The following is a 14,665-nucleotide window of genomic DNA, read 5'->3' on the forward strand; positions in this document are numbered from 1 at the left end:
ATTCATGTGGCCAAAGCTCAACTGAAAATGAAGCAGTCCAGTACTGTGGGGGACAACAAAAAGGATTTAAAAATATGCAAAAAGCACTGCAGAAACAACACTGGCCCATTACAGGATGAGGATGGTGACCTGACACACAGGGACAAAGACAAAGCAGAGATGTTTAATGCTTTCTTTGTCTCTGTCATCAACACCAATGAGGGGCTGTGGGAGTGCCAGTGCCCTTAGCTGGAGAGTCATGACTGAGAATGATAAATTCCAAGCTGAACCTGAACTTCTGTGGGACTTGCTGCTCCTGCTGGATTGCTGTAAGTCTATGGGACCTGATGGTATTCATCTGAGTACTCAAACAGCTGGCTAATGTCATCACAAGACAGTAAAACTTAGATACTGTCTCTCAGAGGATCCTTCAGGATAAAATACCCAGCCCACAGCTAGATAAACACATCATGTGATGGGTGAGGAACTGGGTTACAGTGAAGGGGGTGACATCTGACTGCTAACCTGTCCCTAGTGGGGTTTCACAGAGCTCCATCTTAGGGCCAGTTTTCTTCAGCATCTTCTCAAATTACTTGGATGAAAGATTTGAAGGTACACTGAGTAAGTCTGCCAATGATACTAAATTGGGAGGAGCTGATGACTCCCTCAATCGCAGAGAGGTGCTGAAGAAAGACCTATGTAGACTAGAAATATGGACAACCACCAACTGTATGACATTGGACAAAGTGCCAGATTCTGCCCTGGTCCACCTGGATGTATAAGGAGACTGGGAGATAAAACACTGAAAAGCAGCACTGCAGAAAGGGATCTGGGGATCCTGGTGGATGGCAAAGTTGAACACGAGTCAGCAGTGCCCTGGCAGCCAGGAGGGCCTGGGGTATCCTGGGGTGCAGCAGGCACAGCATTGCCAGCCAGGCAAGGGAGGGGATTGTCTCACCCTCACCACGAGGACACTGAATGGCCTGCAGGAACATGAACTGAAGCCTAATGAGGAACTGCTGAGGTCACTTGTTCTTTTCAGCCTGGAGGAGACTGAGGGAAGAGCTGATTGCAGCCTAAAACTTCCCCATGAGGGGAAGAGGAGGGGCAGGCACAGATCTAGTGACCAGTGCATGAGTCCTCAGGGAAAGGCATGAAGCTGTGTCAGGAGAGCCTGAAGGTGGGTATTAGGGAACAATTCTTCACCCAGAATGTAGCTGAGCACTGAACAGGGAAGTGGTCAAAGCCCCAAGCCTGACAGTGTTCAAGAAGTGTTTGGACAAAGCTCTCAGGCACATAGTGTGCTCCTTGGGGTGATTCTGTGCCAGGACAGGGGCTGGACTTGATGACCCTTATGGATTCCTTCCAACTCCAGCTATTCTGTAGTAAGTGCTCTACCTGCAGATTATATGAAAACACCATGTTTCTGCTTTTTCAGCTTAGGTATATTTTAATAACTAAGCAAATACCCTAAGTGAAATGGAAGCTTATTTGCAAAACCAAAGTTTTGAATGAAAGATGGGAGACATTAGTGAGAAGTAGAGAATTATGCTGTGTAAAGAATTAAGAAGCTTAGTATCTCAGAAATTATTTTGTTTCCCATCTTTTTTCTTAATAACACAATTGTTACTAAGCAGATAACTAAGAAACAGTGTTTCATCTTATTACCACACGTTAGAGATTGTTTAAAAAATCTACAAGAAATCAAGCAGTTAATTACTAAAACAACCTCTTCGATCAGCAATGTCCACAATCATCTTGTTTACAATGCACACATACACACATATATATATACACCCCTATAAACAAACATGTACAGATTCTCCCAGTTTCACATTTTCTTTCTCAGCATTACAGAACAGATATAGTACCATCAAACAGAGCAGTGTTAGGTCCATAAAATCCATTATTTTATGGTCTAAGTGACAGTACCTTGTGTGTTTAGGGCCAGCCACTGTTGTCTTCCTTGGCTGAGAATCTGGAATAATTTTATGCTGTCTTGGAGAATAAGGTTGTACAGGTTTTATAAGCAATTCTTCTTCATATGTTACAGTGGCTTCAAGGTAGCGGCCAACAGTAAAATCAGAAAAGCCAAGCAACAGGAGCTCTTTACTGTGCCCATGAATCCTTCAAGTAAACAGAAGTAATCTTCTTAAAACCAGTATGTTCACACTTCATTTTCTCCAGTCATGAGATAGATTCTCATTTCAGTTACATATGAGAATTGCTAATTTAGGGCAATTCCTCACACTCCCCATCTCGAGTTCAATCCAGGTATCATAAATAATTAAAAACCCCACCCAAACAAAATACTCCAACCCAAAACCACAGGAAAAATCTCAACTCCACAATTTCATCAAAACTTTGGGTAAAATGCAAAATCCCCCCACTCAACATAATAGTGTACAAAATTAACACCCCTGTTACAAGGAACATCTTGGAATTACTGCTACTGCAAAAGAGGAGCCACACAGCTCCACCACAGAACCTGAAGCAACTCCCTCCACTGTCTGCAGTAACAGCTTTGCAGCACCTTGTGAAAAGCTACTCAGAACTGAACCCTAACTGTAAACACATGAAGTGGAGAAAGTAGGAAAAATCCTTTAATTCTGAAAAAGACAATTTATATGCACAAGTGTTGCTTAGGGAGTGACAGACAGGAAAAAAATGGGAGGGAAAGATTTCTTCATATTGGTTTCTAAGAAACTTAAGCACTACTAGAGTGCAATTCTCTAACTACATGGTCCAACACTGCTACCATGTGCCTGAAACAAATGCAGCCAAGAAGAATTCCAGCTTACCTTCCCTTTGGCAGAACTGCTTTTTAAACTTTTGCCAGCTAACACTACCTGCTCAGGTTAAAACAGGTTATAGCCTGGTTTTCTCTGACATAAAACCTCAAAATAGACACTGAACTGTCCAAATTTATGGTCTGAACCTGCAGTCTCTGTGGCTCTTAAGTGGCAAGCAAACACTTGTTAAATTCATTCTGCAGTCTCCCATGAAGCTTTGTGTGGATTATTCTGTATTATTAGATGATTCTAAGACTTTGTGGCTTTTATGGATTTACAGTGAAATATAAATCGTTCTTTCTACATGTCTATCTCCAGGAAGGCAAGCCATGCCTTCAGCTCTGTCTTTCAAACTAGAGCTGGATCATCCTCCTAATGAATTTTTTATCACCCCTTGCTTCCCTATTTAAAATGGTAAGAGAAGTAGTGTGAATATTATTGCAGAATCACTTTGATGAATTAAATCTTGTTTTCCTCTGCCCAACTTTTCCTTTACCATCCTAGGAATCAATGGCTGTGGAACAGAGTCTGCAGAGCTACAGCTGGAAGCAAGTGAAAGGTACAAAGCTGTACCTTTGGCATGTAAGGGTCCCACTCCTACTTAAAAGAAAGAGCCCCCACAAAGCCACTTTCCATTCTTAACTAAATTAATAAAATATTTTGTCTAGCTAAGGGTTTTTGGTTTTTTGAGGGTTTTCTAAGACATGCAAACCACTTCCTCTGTGAATTACACCTCCAGTGAAGAAAGCTTTTTCTTTCCTATTTCAGCATTCATAAGTTGAATTTCCCATCATAGGACAGGAAAACCCGAGATCAGGAAATGTAGCAACACAAGATACTAAAGACTGGAAGAAATGCATCAGAGTCAACACAGAATTCCCAGGAAATCTGTATTAGCTCTAGTGCCCATGGAGCAATGGATTTACCACAAAGAATATATCCATCTGCAGGCATTATCTTCATCTCATTGTGCCATTTTAGAGGTGTTATCTACTTTCATTCATACTGCTTTATTAACTGCTACCATTTTCTTTCAATAAAAATTCAAAATCGAGCACTGAAACGGTAACTACTTTCAAAGTCTAACATAATTTTTCAGATGATTTGCCAGTTACGGATTTACTTACTTTACACCATGTGCCTGTTTTGACTGGGGTAGAGTTAATTTGCTTCATGGTGGCTAGTATGGGGCTGTGGTTTGGATCTGTGCTGAAAAAAGTGTTGACAGCATAGGGATGTTTTTAGAATGTGGAAAAGGGCTTGCACAGAGCCAAGGCCTTTTGCCCTTCTCACACTGCCCCACCAGTGAGGAGTCCAGGGGTGCACAAGAAGCTGGAAGGGCACACCACCAGCACAGCTGACACCAACTGCCCCAAGGGACATGCCACAGCACAGGGCATCATGCTCAGTACATAAAGCTGAGGGAAGGAAAGAAGTAAAGACATTCTGAGTGATAGCATTTGTCTTCCCAAGTCATCATCATGTGTGACAAACCCCTGCTGTCCTGGGGATGCCTGAATACCTGTCTGCCCATGGGAGTGGTGAACAAATCCCTTGTGTTAGTGGCTTTTGCTTTACCTTTATCCCAACCTATGAGTTTTTTCATTTTACTCTTCCTGCTGTCCCGCTGGAAGGAGCGAGTGAGCTGCTGAATGGAGATTCGTAGCCAGCTGGGGTTAAAGCACAACATGCCAAGAAGAGAACTATACACAGAACAAGGGAACTGCTAAGTCTATTTGCATTACTTCTTGCCATCGTACTGGTTAGAAATAATGGAAAAAATACTTACCTAGCTGTGCATACAATCACGATGAATATTTTTTCACCTGGTGGTATCACAATTTCAGGAGTAGTATTGCTGTGCTCAGCTGGTTGCTCCACATGGTGTTTTTGCTCACTTTCTCCATTTTGCATACATTCATCTTTCAAGAAGGAATTGTTTTCCTTTGTCTTCGATAAATTTGTTTCTTGAAAATTAATTCCTTCTGTGGTAAATGTATAATAATAAATTTCGTTATCACAATTTCTATTGCTAACATAGGCAAGTCTTAAACAAACTTATCAGTTTTCTGAGGAGCTAACATTCAACATTCAAACTGTATTTGAATTTCACTGTACCTGGAATGACTCTATTCTTCATAATGGAGGTATGGTTCAATGACTCACAGGTTGTTCCTCCACTGTCATGAAATGAATTGACTGCAGCTTTTGAGAGGTTTTCTTCATTTATCGTAGAAGATGGACTATTCTCACAGTTTGGAGGAATTTCAACACTGAATTGCTTGCCTTTCACCCATCCAGCTAATCTGCAGCTGATTAAGGACTGTGGTACGCTCCCTTCATTCCTAGAAGTAGTTATGTGATTAGTTACATATTTAAGTGCATGGTGAATGTTCTTGAGCAGTTTATTTCTACCTGAAGCCAAATACAATTGTCTGCAGCAGGTTAGTTCCCCCTATTTTATAACTGCTATCAGAAAGAAACTGCCCTACTGCTTCTACCTAATGAGGACAAGAACTTCTGCTTTATGTTAATATTTTTGGGTCACATGAACTACCATATAAAGCACAAAAAAATACCATGTATAATATAAACCAATGGGAGCTTAAAACTCATCATTGGGTAACCAACTTTTAGGAAAGAACACAGAACAATAAATAATGGGTATGCAGGTGCATCTTTCATTTAAGCCTTTATGCTCAGATGTGAAAAAGAAAATACACACAAAATCCCCCAACCAATCCCCATAAAACCCCACCAGTACAACAAAACCCTCCTAAGGATACACCAACATAGTTCTTCAGCATCCAAGTTTACAAAAAAGCCCCCCCAAAAAACACAGAAAAAAAATTATTGTCTGCTTTTAATACATGAGTATGCAACAGTCCTCTTGTTCTAAGATTCTGAAGATGGCAGAGTATCTGCAGTTAAACACACAAGTAAAAGCTCTTAATTCAATCCTTGTTCTAGGAAGGATTTTACAAGGATTGCTAAGAGATACAGGATTGGAGAGTCTCAAAACCCTACCTGCAAGATAAATGCTCAGTACCAAAAAGGTTATCCTACAGACACTAATTCAGTGTGAAATTCTCTTTAATTCCATAGTATCTAGAGGTTGCCTGAAGATCACAAACCCCAAGGCCCCACTAGAAGAGGCTTCTGGATGTAAACCAGGTAAATATATTGCAGAGTGATAGAAATAAATCTTCAAACAATCAAAAAAGCTTACTCTATCCAAATGATCAGTCTTCTAGATTCCCCCTGCTTCAGAGTTCCAAAGTCAGTCATTCTTGATACTTTCAAGTCTCCTTTGTCTCTTGTTATGTCTTCATAAGGTTCATCCACATTACCTTCATCAGAGTGAGATTGTCTGTAAAAATAATTTTAGGTAGCAGTTTTTAAACACTAATAGGCTCAGCAAATATCTTTGATTCAGCTTAAGTTTAAGAAACACAATATGAAGGCACAGTCATAATATTTAGAAAGAAGTAGGTGAGACAGCTCATTTTTTTTCTCAGCCATTTATCCTTCCAAGACAATTGGATTAACTATTTTAAGCAGCAACAAGTCTTTTGTCAGCAGCACAATAAACCAGCATAAAACTTTGGATGCAAGACTAAAATGATTGAGAAGTTAACTAATCCCTGCTGAAGAGCTGAATCAAATAGTGAGTGAAGTCATTATGGCTCTCTTTGGGAGCTGAACAAAGACACAACAAAGAGCAGCTCCTCAGCAAGATTAAGCACTGCAGCTAAGAGATAAAACCACTAGACTGGAAGTGTTTCAACCTATGCACTTGTGTCTTCTGCTTACTGTTCCAATCTGAAATCAGCAAGCTGAGGACAAAACTAAAAAACAGTTGAAAACCAAAAACTACCCTTGAAAACTTTTATCACATAGGACTGATGAAAAATGCCTATGGAACCAGGCACATGCTCTTCCCTGTTTGAAACACTGAGCACAGGTCTAAACTCTTAGTGTCTTCTACCTGTAGAAATTCTTTTTTTACACTGTTTCTATTCTGTAATTAAGATAATATTCATTTAAATGAAGTGGCATGGAAATAATATTTATAAATATTTTAATAATCTCATTAATATGTACATACCCTCATACTCCTGAGTTATCTGATAAACTGAAGCAGAAAATGAGTGCAGCTGCTTTTCATTAGCTACACAAATTTACTAGCCAAGCCCACTAGATGTCTCCCACTGCAGCCTAGGCTGCAGTTTTTGATATAGTAGGATGTACACTAAACCTGAGAAATCAACTCTAAGGTTTACTTCTGTAATTTGGCTTTAGTAATAATTTTCTGTATAAAAGCCATCATTAAAAATAGGGGCAGCTGAAAAAAAGATGCAAACAATTTGTATTGTTCTGCAAAATGATGTAAACACCTCAAGTTTCATCAAGGTACAATTTATTATATCTGCTATCTCTAGAGAAAACAGCTTATATCATTCTTTGTACATCCTTTGAAGAAATATATACTAGCCTTGGCTAAATTTCCTAGAGATCTCCCAAAGATGATATTTCAAAGATATCAGAATGTCCTTTTGCTCTCCCTTTGGACTTTCCAATGGATGATTTATTTTTGGCCTGCAGAGTTAGACTAGGTAATCCTGCCAAGACCTTGGCATGGGAAGTGATTGATTTTACAGTGAACAGATCTATTCATTCAGGTGGTATTTGTGTGTTTCACAGGACAGACACTTAAACTCACAAGTCAAACTCCATATCATTGCTGAGGTCTGTTATTGACTAGTTGCCCATTTTACTTTTGTGTAGTTGATTATTTCCCTATATTTTGCTGCTTCTCCATATTCAGTATCATCTACTTTTTCCACTTCTGCAGTGTCATTATGTCCAGAATCTCCTCATACCACATATAACATCTAAAGCCCCTGCAGAACCTTTCAGTTCAATACTTGCCAGCCTAATAAATCGCTATTATTTAGACCACGAAACTTTTCCTTTTTAGGACAGATATCTGAACAATCACTGTAACTTATGCAAAATGGAATAAAGAAACATGAATTTTATGTGAATTTTGCTGCAACTTGTTTTCAAACATTGAGGTCCCTAATAAAGGAGCACAATGAACTTGGCATTTTTCTAATATGCATGCAAAACTCCTTCTCTGTCTAGCAATATCCCTGAGTGCAGCTAGTTTTGCTACCTGTTTTGCTTCTCTGGTTGCAGTCACATTCCCACCTTCTAGAAGGAGAAAAAAAAACCCAAACAAGGGCCAAATGATATCATGCTGTTTTTCCCAATGGTCTATTACACCTTCTAGTCAGCTAGGGAAATATTCACAATGTTTCTTGCTTAACAGATGCAATGAAATACAAGCTGCATAACTTCCCCAGGCCTGTAACTGCTATAAAGAGAACAAAATAACGTTACCCATCCTCGCTGACTGGCACCAGGCAGAGAGCTCTCCAAATGTAACAGGACTGACTGCTCTCCACCACAATGGTGTTCACTAGATCATGCCTGCGAGGTAAGTAACCATCTGGAAGCCTCAGTGAATCCAAAGTGAAAAATATACTGTCGTCTATTGTCCCGGTTCTTCTATAGACGCTGGAAATGCGAACCTGGAATAGTTTGTATTCACTGTTACTTGTTGGGATCTTTTTAAGCTAATGGACATACTAACATTGCCTATTTTTCCCCCTTAAGCAGCCCTTCTAGCATGAATAAAAATGCATTCTGAAATGTTGCTTATTCACAGGAGGTAAACACAGAGCTCTAACCCATAACCACTGAGCGTGTTTTCAGATTTAGAAGGGCAAAGAAACACAAGGACCTCAAATAAGCATTAAATTCCCCTGAAGTGCATACTATAATTGTACATCAGACTTAACCATGACACCTTTCTTGTGACATATCAACTTATCTAATTTATACTTCCATACTACCAGTAATGAGAATTTTTTCCTACGTTTGACATGCAAATATTCAATATATAGGGTTAAAATAAATACAATAAACCATAAACTTGGCATAGCCTATGCATTACTAGTGCAAACAAATATTTTCATTCAAATAAAAAAAAAAGGGACCGTGATTATTTTTAAGCTGAAACACTTAAATAAATTAAATATAATAAATTCCCATGGAATTATAATATATATACATTGGAGTGTATAATATAGTTATAATGAGGACTATATAATACAATATAGCTATAATGAGGATGACACATCCTCATTATAACTAATAGTAAGAATTCAAATCAGCAATTCATAATACATAAGTTACTCTTTCTGTTCAATCCAAAATGCATATGCATTATCAAAACATCTTATTATTTTACAAACATGCTCTAAATGGATGAATTGATACATTTTATCTTTTGATTAAACGTGTTATAGAAGATCTACTAATATTTGTAACTGAAACCAATTTGAAACCTCACTTCACCCAGAAACCAATCTACTACTATTTGTAACTGAAACCAATTTGAAACCTCACTTTCCTCTTGCCAAAAACAATGTTCAGAACATTTACCTTGTTTACTTGTTTATACCTCAAAGGCCTTACAGCAACTGCTTCACTCTTCCATGTTGTTGAATTAATGTAATATTTTGCTTGCACCCAGTCACCTTCATAAGGCTTAAAATCTATACAAAACAGAACATTTTGCAAGGTTAATTCCTATTGATAACATTTACATTTGTCTCCTACAGAATCAGTGTAAGTTAAACAAAACCCAGAACAATGCATTATTCAGACTCATTGAGTCCAAAGTTCTCTTTGTAGTCCTTTGCTAGTGGGAAAACACACCTGCTTACAAGTAACTTATGCTAAAATGCAGGTCATGCTCAGTGAGAATGAACAGGCAGCTTTCTTCACCCATGTCTGGCTGTTTCACTGTGTTTCACCACATACTCTATTAGAGGTTATTTGGGATGAAAACTGCAAGTTTATCAGAAGATATGTCTATTGTACACATGAAAATATGAATGAACAGGCAGCTTTCTTCATCCCTGTCTGGCTGTTTCACTGTGTTTTACCACATACTCTATTAGAGGTTATTTGGGATGAAAACTGCAAGTTTATCAGAAAATATGTCTATTCTACACACAAAAATATTAAGAAAGAGGAAACAACAAGTCCCTACACACCTTCCCAGACGTCTTCCATTGCAAAGTATGTGTTCTGATTAATATAGCCACCATCCACAGACAGAGAGGTAATACTGCCTATTAATGTTTTCTTATTCAGTTCAGAGGCATCACAAGCAGGATTGCAGTCTTGTGCATTCTGGATGACGTCTACCTATTAATACAAAAAAACCCCAAACATTTAAACAGCTGGCCCTTAGAATTAAATATATATTCCTTCAATAAACTTACAAAATTTCAATTGCTTATGGAGGCAAAGCTTCTTATTAAACAATTACTTACTGTAGCTGTTACTTTTTGGCCACAAAAAGAGTAGTAAATAAACAGTTCTCTTTTAAAGAGTGCTGTATGCTGCAGTGCTGACAACTGCTGTAATTACATGCTGATTTTGCAAATCATCCTCACACATCTCTTGCTCTAGGTCTACTTAAGATTTTCATTCATTTGCCAGAAATATCACATCCAGTAATGTGTCTGTACACAACTGGAAGTAGAAAACTACTATTTCAGGAAGCAAAACACATGTTTCCAAGATAGTATTTATAAACACTGAAAGTAGTTTAGACCAACCCTGTCACTTTTTAGTAATTTGATTAAGAAAACCCCTAGAGCTGCTTCCTACAGACTCTTCATATCACCATCTCAGCTGTAGGTTTACTGAAGTTTGATCCAATCTGAAGTATATTATCATACGAAATTTTATGATTTATTTTGCTGAACATAATGCTTATCATTTATGATAATAATAAATAGCCTATGTCTACCTGTACTTCAGAGGTTTGCAAACACTACAGTTGGCTATATATAGTTGACTATTTTTTGCCAATACTGTTGTATTTCATTAAAAGAATTATTACACAATACTTCTTTGACAACATGAAAACTCACTGTAAAAAAAAAAAATCTATACTTTGTTCCCATTCACCAGGAAGGTCTGAGAATAGAAAAAAATTCTCCAAAATTATTTTTATGGCTTCATATGGATAGAACATGAATAAGCAAACTGTTCGTCAGAAGACTAGTAAATTTACATTTCATGTCAACTACACATGCAGTTACACTCGAAAGTAATTTGTAGACCTAAAGAAGTATTTTTAAGACATGAAAACACCTTAAAACTCTCAACATACATTTTCTTTCGATACTTCTCAATTTTTCTCTAGCGATAAAACTAAAGTTCTTTCTTCCTACTACCACTGCTAGCAGCCTGGTTTTAAAATCTGCTACAGAACCTATAAACATTCCATGCAGAGTTTAATTAGGACTTGACCTCAAATAAACCTGAAATGAAGACTTTTGAGCCACGATCCTTCCAAACCACACGGCCAGTAGCTGCAAACAGGAGCTGAAACAGGGAACTGAGCAGAGAGCCACCCAAGGCTGACCATGCTCCTCCTAAAACAAGTGACATAAACACACTGACACCACCCAAGGTTGAACTGCACCTTCCAAAATTCTGCCCCAAACTGCATGTGGGCAGTGTCCAGGCTGCAGAGCTGGTACTCCTACCTGCAATGACAGGAGCACCCCTTAGATCACTGAAAACCTGAAGTGGTAATATCTCAGATATTTGGAAGGAGATAGTACTGGTATTCCAGCATCACTTTGTATAGTGGTTAATAATTACGCTTGCCAGGAAGGTAAATTTTCTCCTATAACCAGGGGTCTGAAAAGGGACTTAGTTCTTCACCATGCAAAACAATTACAATTCAAATACTTTTGCTGTTGTTATCAAATGTTCAGATCCCAAGTTTGTGCCACTACATGGAAAGGCAATACATCACAAAGTACAAAATAGTTCAGGTATTTATTTATATTCGTTAGAGAAATTAGCCTTTTCTTCTTGTGTGTTGAATGAAGACTGCCCTTGGACTTTGACTTTCAATGGAGTATAGTCAGCTTTGTCTCAAAGCTTTTCACCCAGCCACAAATGACTTTGCCAACAGTCTGAGATGCCTGCAGGGTTATGGCTCACAAACAAGAATAAGGAAATTCATCATGCTTCTGAAAAAAAGTACTGCTGAAAATGGCACTATCTAGAATATACAGCAAAACATGCCACAGCTGCTAAAATACTCTAGTTGCTTTGCAGAGCCATATGCAGTTTCTCAGCTACCAGGTTTATGTATTTTGGAGCAATGACAATATTTCAGCAGTATGGTGAAAGCTGTCAGTCAGAAGAAAAACAAGGAAGAAAAAGTAAGATTTAAATTATTCAATTTTCTGACTGTGAGTACTATTTTACCAAACAGCATTGATATTGCTTGCTGGACAAACACTACTTAGTTCTTATGTAAGAGAGTAATATAAATGTAAAAAGGAGAAACAAAAGGAAATAAGAAGAGCTATAAGGTTATCTTACAAGACACTAGGTTTTTGAGAGCACTAGAGCTGGTAATACTTTAGAAAAAAGATTTCCTGTTTACTTTTGTTCTATGTTTAATCCTGAATCACAGAATAACACTGTCTCCCCATCAAGTCTTTCTTCGGTTTTATTTAATCAATAAAACCACATTTGGTTTCAACATGATTTGCTAAGAAATACTCCCCTCCCTATTTGTGACAAGGTATCATCAACCTTGAAATAGGTTTGCAAATGAAGTGCTAAGAAAAAAGGTAGTATGATCTCCATTTTTGTAATTGTCTATAACATTATGCTACCAATTTTACAAGAAGTTTTGAAATTTCTGTTCTTTGAACAAGATCAAACTGCTTTGATTTTCTTAGCCATTCATATAACAATAACATAAATTTACCTGAAACTTGGAAAAATTATACAGATCTGGAGTAGCTATGACTAAAATTCTGATAGGATTATCTCAACTAATAGCTTCTCATTCACTACATCTAAACCTATATCCAGAGAATCAGTATTAAACATAATTTGAAAGGAGATGGAATGAAACAATAAAATGACCCACAAAACCCAACTTATCCCCTCCAGGTGAAGAGTTTGCAATTTCTCCTATTTTGTAGAATCTGTGAGACTGAAACTATAGCAACTTCCAAAACAGAGCCTCAAGGTACTTATGGAGAAAGTGAGACTACTATTTATCTTCACCTCTTACCCCGACAGCCTTCAGGCCACCTGATGTTCTATCCTCTTCCACAGTGGCAATGACTTCTTGTCCAACAGCCAGCAGCACGTTTTTTGTAACGGCATCCTTTGTGAAGACTATCATGTCATCTATCATCCCATAGTCATGGCAAAGTCTTGTCACTACTCCTTGTACCCTTTTCAAGCCTTTATCACCTGCATCAAAAGGAAAAGTGTTGACATAAACCCCAATCACTTGTTTATAGGACTGTGCAAAAAGTTATGAATGCTACAAAGAGGGACATCCCTTCTATCAAAAGGCCAACTGGAAACAGCAGCAGCTGCCAACTAATAACTTTCAAAATTTAGCCTTGAAGTCTCATGGCAATTTATGGTTTCAACCAATTATTAAAGCTAGTTAAATACAAACTACATTTTAAAACCAGCGTGCTTTAGGGTCTGTTAAAAAAAACCCAATTCATAGAATACCTCTCACTGAAACAGACCCATAAGGATCACAGCGTCTAACTCTCTTCTCCCCACAGGACTACCTAAAATTAACAATATGACTCAGCACATCATCCAAACACCCCTTGAACCCTGACAGACTTGGCGCCTTTCCCTGGGAAGCCTGTTCCAGTGACTGACCACCCTCCCAGCGAGGAGCCTTTTCCCACTGTCCAGTTTGAACTTCCCCTTCGTGTCCTGTCACTGCTCCTCAGGGACAGGAGACAAGCGCCCCGCATGTCACAGCTCAGCTTTCTTTTCTCCAACATGAACAAGCCGAGTGACCTCAGCTGCTCCTCCTAAGTCACACCCTCGATGCTTTTCACCGCCTTTCTCTGCCTCCACTTGACTCACTAAAACGGTTTTATGCCGGTCTTATATTGAGGCATTTGAAACTGCCCCCAGGACTTGAAGTGAGGCTGCCCCAGAGCAGAGCAGGACAATCGCCTGCGACCGCTCCTACACCTCACTCCATGCTCTCAGCGGCAAAAGTAACCTGTCCTACCCAGGAAACAGCAAAAAAAGTACTTCGGGGAAAACTTCCACATGCTCTGTAGTTAAAATGATGTCTTAGAATCCCAGTCTTCTCCTTACACCCGTTCTTAAGGAACAGGTCTGCACTCAGCCCCAGTCACACGGCGGACGAGCAGGCCTCACGGCTCAGAAGCTGCACCACAAACCCACAGCCGGCCCGGAATTCCTACCGGAGCTCGCCCCTCTCTCATCTTCGTCATCTGCACGTCTCCAGAAGTAGGAGAGCGCCTTAGAGAAAAGAGAAAGCATCCCGGAGCGCCTTAGCGAAGAGTCAGAGACACCAGAACGGCCCCGGAGGTTCGGCACAGCACACAGAGCGCACACAACCCGCGCACACAACCCACGCACAACCCACGCACAGCCCACAGAGCGCCCACAGAGCGCCCACAGCCGTGCACACAGCCCCGCACACAGCCCCGCACACAGCCCCGCACACAGCCCCGCACACAGCCCACAGAACCCGCACACAGCCCCGCACACAGCCCCGCACACAGCCCCGCACACAGCCCCGCACACAGCCCCGCACACAGCCCCGCACACAGCCCCGCACACAGCCCCGCACACAGCCCGCAGAGCGCACGACGCTCAGGCGCGAAATCTCCCTCGCGCCGCCTCGAGCCCGCGCTGCGGCGGCCAATGGCGCTGCTCGCTGCGGGTCACGGGGCAGCGCCGCGCGCCTCGGGGTC

At 39.8% G+C, this 14,665-nt stretch overlaps 1 protein-coding gene across 1 annotated transcript in view; it reads right to left on the reverse strand.

The window, feature by feature from the left end:
• MOV10L1 (Mov10 like RNA helicase 1) overlaps positions 1-14,246 on the reverse strand; it is a 30,703-nt gene extending 16,457 nt beyond the window's left edge. Inside the window, exons 1-9 of the mRNA XM_066318594.1 lie at positions 14,150-14,246; positions 12,970-13,154; positions 9,902-10,055; positions 9,285-9,397; positions 8,178-8,368; positions 6,001-6,141; positions 4,890-5,116; positions 4,561-4,756; positions 1,912-2,106 (exon numbers count right to left, since the gene is read on the reverse strand). Of these exons, the coding sequence (XP_066174691.1) occupies positions 1,912-2,106; positions 4,561-4,756; positions 4,890-5,116; positions 6,001-6,141; positions 8,178-8,368; positions 9,285-9,397; positions 9,902-10,055; positions 12,970-13,154; positions 14,150-14,228 (1,481 nt within the window). The 5' untranslated portion in view covers positions 14,229-14,246. The remainder of the gene's footprint in view (positions 1-1,911; positions 2,107-4,560; positions 4,757-4,889; positions 5,117-6,000; positions 6,142-8,177; positions 8,369-9,284; positions 9,398-9,901; positions 10,056-12,969; positions 13,155-14,149) is intronic.
• Positions 14,247-14,665: the final 419 nt, after the last annotated feature.

This window comes from Sylvia atricapilla, chromosome 5 (assembly GCF_009819655.1).
Source record: "Sylvia atricapilla isolate bSylAtr1 chromosome 5, bSylAtr1.pri, whole genome shotgun sequence".
Lineage (NCBI taxonomy): Eukaryota > Metazoa > Chordata > Aves > Passeriformes > Sylviidae > Sylvia > Sylvia atricapilla.